Raw genomic sequence first — 14,137 nt, 5'->3', positions numbered from 1 at the left:
TTAAAACCCGAGGCGGCGACGGGGAGAGGACCGCCCAGCCCGCGGCTCACAGCGGCATCCAGGAAGGGGGGAGGGCGGCCGTTACCCGTAACGCTTTTCATCCCCTTTGCCGCCAAAAGGCGAAGGCGGGCGCGCGTGCGCCGTGCCGCCCCCGTTAGCGTGCGGTGCCGCCCCCGTTAGCGTGCGGTGCCGCCCCGGTCCGGCGGGAGAGCTTGAGGGCCGGCGGGAAGTCGGTGTCCCCGGGGCCATGGCGCACCGCAGGGGCCCCTCCACGGCCTATTGCGTCTTCGTTCGCGAGCAGCTGCCCAAGCTGCAGCGGCAGGGGCTGCCCGTCACCTCCGTGGTCGATGCCATCCCCTACTGCTCTCAGGCGTGGGCGGTGAGGAGAAGGGCCATTTTCCTGCCCACGCCGCCCCTTCGCCTCTCCGGCCTCCCGCGGGAAGGGATAGGAGGGGAACGGCCTGGGGTTAACGAGGCTTTAGTGGCGGGGAGGGCAGGGGGCAGGGCTGGCGGTGCGGTCCTGCTTCAGGCACAGTGTGCTGGGGCAGCTCGGTTGCCTCTTGCTGCTGGGGAAGCAGCACCCATCGGGTGGGTCTGAGTGGTGCCCCCGTGCAGGTTTGAGTGGGGGACAAAATGTCGGGGTGGCCTCTCTTGCAGGGTAAGCTAGCTTGCACCGTCCTCACCTCAGCTGCAGCATGACAGCTCTGGCTTGTGAGCTGTGGGTAGTGGCATCCCTGGCTGGCAAGAGTAGTTTCAGAAGACCTCTGATTTGTGGTGGGGCAGGGCTGGTTTCCCCTCATTTGAGGGTGCCTCAAAAGCACGGGCTTGCTAGGTGTTCTGAATCAAAGCTTATGGCTTCATTAGGGAGAAAGCTACTGGAAATGTTTGAGTCAATGTCAGCAGTTGGCAGTTCTTGCCAAGAATTGATAATGTCCTTTGGAAGTGCACAACTTTATTTCTTACGTGGAGTTTGTTGCTACTAGAAGGGAAGCAGTAAAAACTTTTTTTTTTTTTTTTAACAATTCGCTTTCCTTCAAGCTGCTGACTAAGGAAGAAAAGATGGTATATGCAGAGAAGGCTCGTAAGTGGAATGAAAAGAGATGCTCTCGGAAGATGGTGAAAGAGGTAAATGCTGAGAAAATAATGCCTTTCAATGTAGCTAAATAAGAGGGGGTAGGTGGTGTTGGGGTTTGGTCAGCTATGACACTATGGAAGATCACCTGCTCTCTGTAGCCTCCAAACTTTGGAGGTTATGGCCGCTGTGGTAGTCTGTACCATTAGGAAAGTTAAACAGAAAATTGTTCTTCAGTATACCATTTTAAACTAGTACAGCTTGTTCCTTTGGGATCTTTTACCCTACGCACAAAAAGAATAATTATACCTTGCCATTATTTTTTAGATTGGTTTGATTATAGAGAGAATAGTAATGCTATGGTGGAGGACAAAATCCCACAATGTAGAAGTAAGCAGTTACCTTAAGCTGAATGTGACTGTGGTCAGAAATAGTACTAAACAGATCACCTTTACTATTTACTGCCTTGGAAAGGTGTTTGTGTGTCCTGTTTTTTTTTTTTTTGTTTTGTTTTGCTTTGTTTTGTTTTTCCTTCTGTCTCTCTCCCGGTTCCAGCAGTTCCCTGAAGCATAGTTGGGTTTGGACTTTGAATTACAGGAGGCGTCAGAAAGCTTATTTTATTCCAGTCTCGTTGGCAGTGTGAAAACTTGTGTGTCAAAGCAAAGAGCCTGGTTGAGTAAATGGATAATACTGCATTCTTCATCCCACATTACTAGATATTGCCTGTGAAGTACGAATTACTGATGAGGGTAAATTTTAAGACTTTAAAACATTTAGATTATACCAGAGAGGATGACAGGATGATCATAGTTTGGAGTGGCTACTAAATCTGGATTAGTTAAGTTAGTCAATCTGGACTAGTAGGGAGATGTTAGGTAGTGTTTTCTGATTTGAGGGCCTGTTTGTATGGAAAAGAGCTGTTTAAAATGTCTAGGCTAGAGGTATGATGTAATTAATGAAGCTCTATTTTCATATATAATGGAGAGCTACATAAAATGACAACTAAGTCATAAATGGAGGCTTCTATATTTCTGTCCACAAGCAATAGCATTTTAGAAAGCTGTACTCAGGGAAAGGAATGATTGCTTTACCAAAATAAAGAACATCATACTTATTGCCCATCGATGGAAATAGGGAAATGTGTATGTATGAGATTATATGTGATCTCAATTTATTAATCACACCCCTGTACACAGACAACCACAGTTACTTTGTGTAGTCAAAGGTCTTAATCATGTTTTGGAGATGACCTAAGCTTAATTGCATGGGACTAATTCATTTTATTTTAAATAGTTCAAGCTGATAATCAACAAACTCTTGCTAAGATGGTCATCTGGAATTGGCGTACCTAGGTGTGGATGTTATTCCAAATTTGAGTCTTGAATGATTGAATTCTGTAAACCTGCCAGGTTTCTTTTCCTGTCCTCTTAAAAGCCTGTTGTTCATGCATGGATTTACAGTCCTTAATGGGTATATATGCCCCTCTCACTTGCTCTGTGCCAGATCAATCTGATTACTTCCTTGAGGCTTTCAGCTTTTCATCAATTCCATTCCTAGTCAAAGGCAACTAAGACATGTGCCAAACTTTATGAAAAAGTTTATGGAAATAAATTTTGAAATTCCAATTTGAAAACTTCCTTGACTGTGGCAAGTGGTTGAACCTAACAATTTTTTTAATTTTTTTTTTTTTTTAAATTACATTTCTTAAATTTAGCTGTAGTTCTTTCCAGTTGTAGTGAGTTGACCAAGGTACTAAAGTACCTATCTCTCCTCTTTTAGAAGAAAAATCGTGCCTTCCCGGTCTGCCAGTACACAAGCACTTGCACATAAACTGCAGACTTGTTCTACCTGACTGTAACTGTTACTGGATATCATATGATAGATGTCCATGTCATGATGTCCATGACAAAAGAGCTGAAGGACTTTACTGGAGGTTCGTAGACTCTTCTGATTTTTTTTAACTTTCTCATCTTTTCCAGACATGTAATCTGGCTCATCCAATTCCTGCTTGTCTGACGACAAAGATGCCTAGTGTTACTTCTATTCCAGATGCTTCTGCTATGTCTTGGAAGAATGATCAGGGTATTGTAATCTTAAAGCGGTTGATCCTGGTAGATAAAAGCTTGCCCTTTGTAGATAGTCTCAGTGGTACCTATACAAAGGCTGTTTACATTTTGCTAATAGCCATCCCTGTCAACTGTTTGTTTGTTTTAAACCAATGGTCTACTGCTGTAAAAAGGTCTTTTGTAGTTTGTAGGGAAGGTGATGCAAATGTCCCTTCCTCCCCACCCCCAAAATAATTGTATGCTCTGTTTTTTTAGCTTGATGGGAGCCTAATCCAAGTTCAGCATAAAAGAATACTTGTACCAATTTTAAAGGGTGAAGAGTTGTTAGATATCAAAGTTCAAAATTTGTATAGGAGAGGCGTTAAATAAAACGAAGACCTGGCCTCTTTGGGAGAACAAAAGAGGGGATGTATACTTCATCAGTGCTTTTATAATATCTTGGCTTCCTTCCTTATTGAAAGAACTCTTGAAAACTAAACCTTTCTTATCTGTACCGCCTTTTCAAATGGATGTTTTGGTTACAACTGAGTAATGAACACATCTGTAATCTTTTCCCCAATGAATATTACATTATTCTGAAAAATGATAAAAGGTAGTGTCTACAAGGTAAGTCAAGCAGCCAGTTAACAGACGCTGTATCTGCTGTGTGATTAAGTCTCAGTTCAAGCCTTTTACCTAACAAGTCTCTTGAACTATTTTCATGTTGTCATGGTTATGAAGGGGCAGGAAAGAGGAGCTCCATAAAAAGTGTAATACTTGTTAGTGTCTTCACTGCCAGAGGTCATGCTCCTCTCTCATTGTGATGCAAATTTCATCAGATTGATCATGGTGGCTTGAACTGACACAATTGATCTTTAAACTGAATGAGAGAGATGATGATAAAGAATAACTGAGACACATTTTATGATGCTGCTCCTTAATATTTCTCAGTAAAAGTCCTGTTGGTTCCCTGTAGCTATATTCATTTTTTTTCATAAGGAGAGCAGTTCAAACTCAGGTAGGAGAGGTATCCTTCCTATGACCCTGCAGCTTGTAGAGTTTAAGACCCATGTAAGCGAACACCAGCATTCAAGCTTAGGACAAATGGTGTTAAGTGCCATGATGTCTGGCATAAAGCATTGTATCTGTGTGAAAACAGTTATACATCTGTATTATTTAGTAGAACAAGTAGTATTTTTTTGGATGAGGGGCAAAACTTAAGGGTAAGGATTAAATAGCTGCCTTAAACTTCAGTGGGAACATTATGTGACATATGTGAAGTGAAGGATTAAGGTGTATTTTGAAATATTTTTCATAGTTGGATACTTTTTGAATTATTAAGAGATGAATTTATTTCTTGACATTTGCCTTGGATATTCTTGCTGCCTTCTTTGGGAGCTTGGTTAGCAGAGGAGAGAATCAATCCTTTGATTGATTAGTTAGTGGTGATTGATGAGAAGTTAGTGGACTTCTCATCTCCTTTTACCTGGAAGATTATTACCAGCTCATTTAACTTGTGTAAGTTACTGAATTGAGCCTGTGGGGCTGCTTTGCAGTTACCGATTATTTCTTTTTTTTCTAACCTTATTTTCCTAAAGGGTGAAGAGACCTATCATAAAAAGCAATAGTAGTTTCTGTTGGATTCCACTCCTCTTAACATTCTTGTGGGTTTTGGGGGTTGATTTTTTTTTTCTTTGTTTTTGTAATTGCTTTTGGTTTGGGTTTTTGGTTTGGGTTTTTTGATTTTTTTTTTTTTACTCTGATCTCTATCTCTGTACACAGTAGCATCTATGGAATCTGTGATACAGAAGAAGATCTCTATGTCTTAGAGATCTTTTGTTGGTCATTACCTTACTTTACTCACTCATGTGATAAAGCACACTGAAGCTTTCTCTGGATGAGGTTGAGGCCAGGATGACTGGCTGTAACCTCTGGTGGCTCTTCTGAAAATGGCTTGATGTTTTGGTTTTTGTGTTTTGTTTTTTTTTTTTTTTTCTTTTTTTTTCTTTCAGCTGTAGTTGCAGACATCTTCTACTTCCTGAACATTTACAGCCATGGCAAGCTGCCGTCACACTGTGAACAGCGCTTCCTTCCTTGTGAGATTGGATGTGTCAAGTACTCTCTACAGGATGGCATAATAGCTGATTTCCATCACTTCATAGATCCAGGTGAGTTCCAAGGAAGGAAGACAAGTAGTTCATCTTGCTTTGAGGTGAGAGGGAGGCTTTCTGGTGTCAGTCACTGCTGCCCAGATTAGATATCTGGTATTGAGATGGGTTTATTTCTTTGACTATAAGTGGCTGGACTTCTTAAAATATTGGAGCAATGCTGATTGTTTCTGAAAAGATGGATCTAAGCATCAGAACTGTGTGAAGCTTAAAGAGGGTAGAATAAATCTAGGAGGACCTTCAGATGTTTGTGCTCTATATTTCATGCCAATGAATATTTGTCTGGATTGGGCCTAACACATACACTATACAATATAATTTGTTTTTTAAAATGCATGTGACTGAAAGTAACTTTTTCAAAAATAGTTGTGGGACTTGTATAAGGCCACAAGGGAAGATTAAGCTGTTTCGTTCTGTTCATGTTGAGAGTTAAGGATCTGTCACTGTGGATGTTGGATGATGATTGTTCTTCTTCTCCTATCTCCCCTGCTTTTCTGCAGAAGTACCACCACGTGGTTTTCGGTACCACTGCCAGGCTGCCAGTGAGTATCAATGGAGGAAAAGAATGGTATGCAAAGGTGTACAGTTTTAGACTCAGTTTATCTAATCTGTATCCAAATGTTTTGTAAGTCTACAGTTTCTCCTTCTGGGGACTTGTCAAGTTTCGAAGAGAAACAGAGCAGCTTGTCATGGTCACCTTTTATATATTTTTTTGTACCCACAAATGGCAGAGCACTTCACCCAAAATGGTTTTGTCAATGGCAGAGTTATTTGTATTCTATCTTCCTTTTTTAATTCAATAATAACTGCAGTACATTCTTCTTAAGTGGGACAACTTTGTATGGCTTTAAATGCTTTCAAGCCCATTTGAGCAGAGTGTCCTTCCCTTCGTGGTCCTTCTGTATATCTTCAGCATGAAGTGCCAATTCATAATAGGGTAACTCAAAGATACTAGTTTGTATGTAAAAGTTGTGTTTTTCAGCTTTACATATATCAACAAAGTTAAAGGATTTATAGAGTTGTTGTGTCTGACTTGGCCTGCCTTGTTTCTCTTGTAAATCTTTAAGTGATGTTTATAGATTGCCGTTTGTTTCTATTGGGACACTTCCTGCCCTTGTGTACAGAGGGAACAAACTTGGCCCATGTTTTCCTATGTCAAATACTTAGATAATGGCCGTTTAAAATGGATGAGTGTGTTTGCTCACAGCCCAGACCCACCAGTCTTCTGCTAACGGAAGCAAGATTTTGGTAGCTTAATCACAGACACTGCCTATAGAGAAGAGATGTGTGTGTTTGTATGTATGCATATATACATATTTTTATATACATAAAAAGATACAAAGAAGGGGGGAGCTGTGTCATTTACGGAAACAGGGCTTCTCATAACTTTTTTTTTTCCTTCTGTCGCCCCCCCGCCCCCAGGTGATGCCACTCATAAGATCCCTATATCTGGATTTCATCTTTCACGAACTTGTTACGCAGTTGTCTTGCGCGAACTTCTTGAGTTTGTCCAGCCAGCCAGAGGTGTTCGGCCTCGCTTTTACTGCAGGGTATGGTCACGGTCAAAGTAGGATGCCTTTAATTTTACTTCTGTTGGATGACTAAGGAGATACTTTGGAAAAGAGTGTCTTTTCTCACTCATTTGCACACTGATTAGGTTTTAAAGTAAAGTATCTCAGTTCCATGCAGGAAGAAGTGGCCACCAGAAGTTAACCTTTTTAGAAAGCGGAAACCTGGTTTTCTGCATTCTTATTTTCAGCCTGCACTTTTGGCTGTAGTCTACTGATGAACGTTTCACTTGGTCTCTGACATTGTTTTGACTTAGATTAAGAGCTTTTACGATTGACTTAAATTGATTGTGCTGAATAATAGTCACATAATCCTGCTTTTCTAAGGGATGTTTTGATGTTTTTATGACTTTCCCTGTGAGAATACTGTACATCTTAATTTTTGCTCCAGTTTCATTTGCCAATGAACAAAACAAAACATTAGGATTCAGAGGCGTTGAAGCTTCATGACAGCTGTATTATGTTTTGATTCTATTCGAGCCTAATGTTAATCTTTAAAAAGGTGGGGAAGGTCAAGATCTTGGGCTCCATCCATAAATACAGGGCTCTGAAGAAATAGGCATGAATAAAATATAGCATTTAGTGGAGATCATCTGTAGTATGGGTTAACCTTTAAACTGTCCCTGAGCATTAGTCCAAAATTTCTCCTGGGGTTTAGTTGGAAAGCCTCGTCGCTTAGGATCTGGTTATTTAAGATAATTTTCAGGAAGAGTGTGCGTTCCGTCCCACAAACATTGAATTTTGTTTTGGAGGGGACTTTTTCAGACATAGTGAGAAGTCTTGCAGATGTCAGGATTATATACTGTACTTCTTCAACGTGACTGAAACTTTCTTTCCTCTAGTCTAATGACAGATTCCAAATTAGCTGGTGTCTCAATCGAATGGCGTGCCTAACAGGTGAGAAATGGATCATTTTTGGCCTTTTCTCCTTCCCTTCTTCCCAACCCACCCGCCTTGCTCCCCCTCCACCCCAAAAAAAAAAAAAAAAAGGTTATGTAATCATGGACAACTGTATTTGACTGAAAATGTTTGGGCCTCAAAGATTTCATAAAAGCTGGTACTGATAGCTAGAACTGCTTTGTGTGTTTCTCCCTCTTCTTTTCCTCCCCATCAGTGACAGTAAAACAGCAGCATGATCAGCTAACTGGCTAATGAGCACGTCTATAGAACAACACACACAGTTTCTTGCTCAGCCAGTTAAAGAAGCACTAGAGGCAATGAGATTACTGTGAAGGTGAGCATATGGTACGCATGGGAAAACTAACAGCTTCTGAGGAGAGATGGCCCGCAAGTAGGATACGTAATTGCTGATATGGAATATGGGAATGTAGGACCAACTCTGCTAGGAAGTCAGATTTTGTCAGAACCACTGGTGGAATAACTTGTTAAGGTTTACAAGAGCTTTGATGCTCTGGTAAGAGGCTAAACAGTGAACAGGGGCTGACTGAGAAGTGAGCTGAGCGGAATATTCGCTGACTCTTGTTCTCCTGGATTTTTCTCTGAGCTATAGGCATTGAGAGCCATCTGGAGCTTCTTGCTGTAGAAGACCTGGTAATAAGACTGTACCAGAAGAAATACCAAAAGGAGCCATCCAAGACTTGGGTGTGTAGAGAACTGGATGTCTTCCTGTGGGATTTCTCCAGTAATACCAGGTATATTGGGTTCTTAGTGGAAACGTGTATTAGCCTGATCTGTCTTGGTGCCCTGCATACAGCTTGTATGCTGCTAGGCTAGAATGTTCTGCAGGCTTTCTAATCAGAACTGCTTCTTGTCACATCGTGAGTACAACTGGAAATGGAAAAATACTTTTCCAAAAGAAATGTCAAGATAGATGGCTTTTTTAATGCTGAGGCCTAATTTAAAGGAGAGGGTAAAAAATGGAAATAAAATAGATTGTAGTATTTAAATGGAAATCATAGAATTGAGAAGATTCCGACTGTCTTAGAAATGCAATTTGGATGGGACCTGGCTGTAGCTATACATCAAATGGTTCATGCTGCTACTATGATGAGGGACCAGATGTGTTTGCCAGTGGTATAAATCAAATTCTCAAGCATAAGCATTAAGCTAGATCCTATCGTTTTTTCTTCCAGAATGAGCGTTTTTTGTAACACATCTGGAATCCTATTTACTTCGTAGGATTACCCCCCACCCCTTTTTTTTTCCCTATATGTCTTGAACAGTAAAGCTTTTCCTGCTTTCAGATTCTTTCATGTTTGTACAAAGAAGTGGTATGTAGCTTGTGGTGTTGCAGGGCAATATTTAGTGATGACTCAGTTAACTTTGAAATATACTTCAACTTTTCCTCTGCTACTGTTTCAAATAAGAACCAGTAAGTTGATCTTAAATTTTATTAGGTCTTTTGAGGGGAAAAAAAAAGTTATTGGAAGTCTGCTTACAGTATGGATTTTGAGATCGTTGGGATAATCAATATCACTTTATCTTTTTATAGTTACGTAGTTTTCCATTTCTGTGAGTATCTTCACTCTAGAGCAAGACTGTAACAAGAATGGAAAAATGTACTTTAAAACACACACTTGGAGAGGAGAGTGGGGATGCTTATACTAAGAGGAATTATTTTACGTTAATGGGAATCTTCAAATTGTTACCTTTAAATTCCATTTATCTCTTAGAATTCTCTTTTCTTCCCCCCCGCCCCCAGCATGAAGCAGGTTGCCTGTTAAGCATGTCTTTTAACTCTGCATAAACCACTTAGAGGTTAGTTATTGAATGCTGTGAAAATTTAAAGGTACTATGTGGTCACTGAGTTAAAAAGAGAACATCTTTAATGTTTCTTCCTGTTCCTTCTGACCAGATGAACTATTAATGTTGATTAAAGAGGTAGATGCTTCTCAGATAAGCATGAACTTCATTTCATGTAGGTGCAAGTGGCATGAGGAGAATGATATACTCTGCTGTGCTTTGGCATCCTGTAAGAAAACTGCGTGAGTATTGCTAAGGAGTTATTTCTGGTATGATGACTTTTTATTTTGTTATAGATGCACATTTTTGGCTCTGGCTTCTCTGACTGCCTGGAGCACTGTTGTTCTAGATCTTGAGTTTTATTTATTCCCTGCACCCCCAAAATTTTGTTCTATTTGTAATTTTCATCGTTGTTTGTATGGCTTAGCAGTGTGCTGTAAGTCTTAGCACTTTAGATGTAATGTAATTTCTGTGATAGTGATGTCCATCACTCTGTAGTGTGATCCTTTCACTACCTCCACTTACTACTGGAGAATTGAGAGAAGTGTTAATCACCTTAGAATTCACTGGGTTTTTTTTCTTCAGAGGTTTAGTATACCTGCATTTGGTGAGAAATTCTCAGTATATTCTAGTCTATCTTTATTCTGGAAACTTCTATACTGCCTTACGTATAATGTAGATATATAAGATTCTGTAATCTTTTTGATTTGCGGAAAGGGAAAGTAAATAGTTCAGAAACAAGGAAATGCCATTTAATATCTCAGTCAGTAGTAGTAGCACTTTGAGAAAGATAATATTGAATAGTCTTTCATTCAAAAAAACTCTTGTTATGTACTGTTACGCCTTACAAAAAAGTGTTGATTTTCACACTTTTAAGTGGCTGCATTTGGTAATGTGGGGAAGCAGTTTTAATTTCATATGTAGTTATAGAATAGGCTGGTGGTCTTGGAAGAATGCAGGGTAACTATTTAGCTACTGCAGTAATGTCCTTCTGCCCTCTGTCATCTGCTCTCTGCATCTCAGTCTGCGGTTGCTTTTGTTTGCCAGTTGAAGAACTGAAAATGGTGTGCTTCTGTGCATAAGCATTACAGCTCTCTGAGCCAAACTTCTCTTGTTATCTTTTTTTTTTCTCGGTCAAGTTATTGCATCAGTAAATCTTTAGCTAGTGTGTATGGAGTCTCACTGACAGCAGCTCACCTACCTCTTCAAGACTCTGATTATAGTGAAAGCACACATACCAAGATGGTGGTACTGGATGTTGGGCGTTTTCAGGTCAGATTCTTTAAACTGGTATCTTGTTCAGTGTTCAAACTTGCCAATTTCAGGTTAACTGTTTTCAGATGCTGTCTTTTGTGGTGTGTATTGGGCAGACTGGTGAAAGAAAAATAATCACTAGCTGGGTCAATTCTTGTGACTTTTGACCATAATTCATGGGTTTCGTGGATAGTTGTGTATACTGCATTTTGGAAGACATGTATTATATTGAATGTTTGTTTCTTCATACAGAAAATGAAGGTTGAGGGTTCTGGATGTGACAGACATTTAGCTTCTCCAAGTCAGGATCAAGAGTTTGTCCCTTCTAATTGTGAGTTTGAAACTTTTTCATTTGTAAAGAGATAGTTAAACTTAATCCATTTGCTGCTTTTTCGGATTTCTAGGCTTAGATGTTGCCTGTCAGTGACATAAAGCTTAAACAGCTCTGCATGAGCTGTGCTTATTTTTGCACACAGATTTCACTGAATTTCTGAAGACACAAACATAAAGAGCTGCCATTTTGTCCTTTTCTTATGGTCAAAAAAAATCCCCCAAAATTTAGTTTTTCTTATAAATGTTGCTCTCGGATTTATACTCCTTTTGTTTTTCTGCAACACTAAGTCCATTCTTATATGCTTAGGTGCTGTGAGGCAGGGCCATCCATAAATACTCTTTGCTCTTAAGTCATATGTGCAGACTCGGCTGGTACTTGTTGCAAGTATTCTGTTATAACTCGGTTTTTAAAGACTGCTGATTTGAAGTAGTCTTTTGGGGGACAACATTTTTTTAGTAGAAGGCACAGGAGCTCGGTTCATCTGTGCAGTTCATGGCTAATCTTCAGAGGAACAGAATCAAGTTTGGAAGACAAATAGCTGTAAGAATTCTGAGTTTGCAGCTTGTTTTCTTGCATGTAAAATACATGCTGAATTAAACTCCAAAACTCTTCTGATTATAAATCATGAGATCTTATGGTCCTTGTGTTTATAGAGGGCACATCCCCTATCTCTGACTTTTTTGTATTGGAGCTATTGAATAGGTTCAGCTCCGGAGCATATGAAGAACATTTCCATTAATTTATGCAAACTTTAAATGCTGATTTGATTTGCAAACTGTATTTAATTTAATAGGTGATTCTCCATGTGGTGTGAAGACTTCCCTTTATGGAACAAGTACCATGCGAGGAAGAGGAATTACTCGATTGCTGAAAAGTGCACCTGATCTATTCAAGTCTTTGAGTAACTGAAATTTTACTTCCAGGACAGCTGTAAATTCTGATTTTCCTTGTTTCTCTAAGATACCCAGGAGTTTCTCTACACTGCAGTTTTTCGTCTTATGTGTAGCCCTTGACAGTTCAGGTTCTTGTTAGAATGATTGACTGGATTTAAAGAAGATGAAAATCTTGTTTATTATATACAGGAAGACTTATTTTGAAGGGCCAGACAGTTGCATCCTCTCTTTAAAAATACATGCCATACTAGGTGTATTTCTTAATGAATGGAATGAAAAGTCAAGATCAATTAGGCAGTATCATTGGATTAGAATAATTCTTCAGTGGCCAGTGTGACTTTAAACAAGTGCTTTATTTCTTCTTCAGTAGCCTCCTTCCCCTCTTCTACATGTGGAAGGTAGCATTTCAGTGTATAACAGTCTCTCCTCAAAAAGTGATGGAGGGGGAGCATTAAAGGTATGAAGGGTCACCCTAGAGGAATTAAAGATCTAATGGTCTTGAAGGTTTGCTATAGTCTGTCAGTTCTAGCCATGAAGAATTTGAGTGGTCATTCAAGGAAAAAAAGCAGACTTTCTATGAAATGTCTTGGAAGAAATGTGGTGGCAAACTTATCCGTCTATTAATGTTCTTTTAGAGGCACAGGCTATATACATCAGCAACAAGTACAATATAGATTTCCCCCTCCCCCCCACCCTCCTCCTTTGCATCCCTTTTCTGTTTAAAAAAATGCATGTCCCTCAAACCTGCAGGCTGAAGAGGACTGTAGATGTTACGGTTTGTTGTTTTTTTTTTTTTTTAAAAGGAATCTCAAATTCAAACTGATATATTAACCTGCAGATATAATTTCACAAGTTTAGTTAGGCTCATACCAGTTGTAATTACTTGACGGCACATAAAAACAGGGAGACTGTCTGACGTATCACTGAGAAGTTAGATGTTCCATTTCATGGAGGTACGAGTCTTGGACTAGTCCCCAAAAAGTTGTCTGAGCCTCATCCTTAGTCCATGTGTCTTTGAGCAACCGATTCTCAGAAATAAGAGCTTGGGTTTTGAGTTATTTCTACATCTTGTTCCAACAGAGGTCCAGTTGTGAAATACTATTTCCATAGCAACTAACTGTGAGAAGATATTTATTTCATTCCTTATAGGAACTGGAAGTTAAAATGAGGTAGTTCATTCCTTTGGGTAATAGGAAAAAAAAAAGAAAAAAACCCAACCCCAAACAAAATCCAAAGCCCAGCCAAAATAAGAGGTCAGCGCACTTATGAATAAACTCAAGTGTGCTGATCAGTGTGTCAAAGAAGGCCAGTTGCTGATTTAGTTGGAAACCTGTTACAGTTGCTCTAAGGCCAGTTGTGGCCCTTCTTCCAGTATTGCAGGATCACTGAACCTCTAACATTTTGGTGCCTCTTACCTAACAGTTTGCCTATATCACTGAATTTTCTTGAATTATTCTGTATTTCCTTCCTTTGAGGCCACCTGCTGAATTTCATCAGATAAGGAACAAAAAACCTCTAAGACTGAGATTTACCAGTGAAGCATCTGAGAATGATGCTTCAGAGTAAGAGTGTCTGTTTAGCAGTGGTAAAGGCTTCTCTGCGTTGGAATACACTTGTTTGAGTTTTAATTTCTTAACTGACAGCTGTTGTTGCTGCATGGACACTTCAAAACATACAGAACTGTAATCTTTGAATTATTTTCAGAGGTCAGTGTCACAATAGGAGTTTCATGTTTCAGTTCTTATGAAGCAGAGAATTCATTATTAACATATTTATTCAGTATCAGTGTAACTGTACAAACCTAAGAGCATTTGTTTCTATGCTCCAAGTATTCTATATCTTCAAGACTGAGATAAGGAATCTGAGCAGAAATGAAGAAAGACAGAGTTAGGGTTCCATGGCATGTCTATACCTTATCACCTGTGTGTTAAAAGAGTACATAAACTGTAGAAGACCTAGAAGACACTAGTTATGTGCTGTAGGCAGTGGGCTGTTAACTAGGGCAGTAACTGTCTTACTGTAATAACTAACAACCTGTGGTGTTTTTTGTAGTGAAAACTTTTAAGATCTATATAATGAGAATGAGTACACTAACTTGGT

The 14,137-nt window shown here is 39.6% G+C and overlaps 1 protein-coding gene across 1 annotated transcript; it reads left to right on the top strand.

Moving 5' to 3' along the window:
• The first annotated feature begins 247 nt into the window (after positions 1-247).
• Positions 248-12,664, top strand: MAEL (maelstrom spermatogenic transposon silencer). The gene is made up of 12 exons (XM_086752638.1): positions 248-379; positions 1,039-1,125; positions 3,052-3,154; positions 5,130-5,285; positions 5,786-5,827; positions 6,708-6,835; positions 7,696-7,750; positions 8,364-8,505; positions 9,736-9,798; positions 10,696-10,828; positions 11,063-11,141; positions 11,938-12,664. The coding sequence occupies exons 1-12, from the start codon at positions 248-250 to the stop codon at positions 12,051-12,053; spliced, it is 1,236 nt and encodes a 411-aa protein (XP_086608764.1). The 3' UTR covers positions 12,054-12,664.
• Positions 12,665-14,137: the final 1,473 nt, after the last annotated feature.

This window comes from Chlamydotis macqueenii, chromosome 1, assembly GCF_036417535.1.
Source record: "Chlamydotis macqueenii isolate bChlMac1 chromosome 1, bChlMac1.mat, whole genome shotgun sequence".
Lineage (NCBI taxonomy): Eukaryota > Metazoa > Chordata > Aves > Otidiformes > Otididae > Chlamydotis > Chlamydotis macqueenii.
This window is presented reverse-complemented; position numbering and strand designations above follow the sequence as displayed.

Coding starts and splice junctions, on each gene's coding strand:
- MAEL (XM_086752638.1), top strand. CDS start 248: ATGGCGCACCGCAGGGGCCCCTCCACGGCCTATTGCGTCTTCGTTCGC. Junction 380..1,038: donor ACTGCTCTCAGGCGTGGGCG/GTGAGGAGAAGG, acceptor CTTTCCTTCAAG/CTGCTGACTAAGGAAGAAAA. Junction 3,155..5,129: donor GTCTTGGAAGAATGATCAGG/GTATTGTAATCT, acceptor TTTTTCTTTCAG/CTGTAGTTGCAGACATCTTC.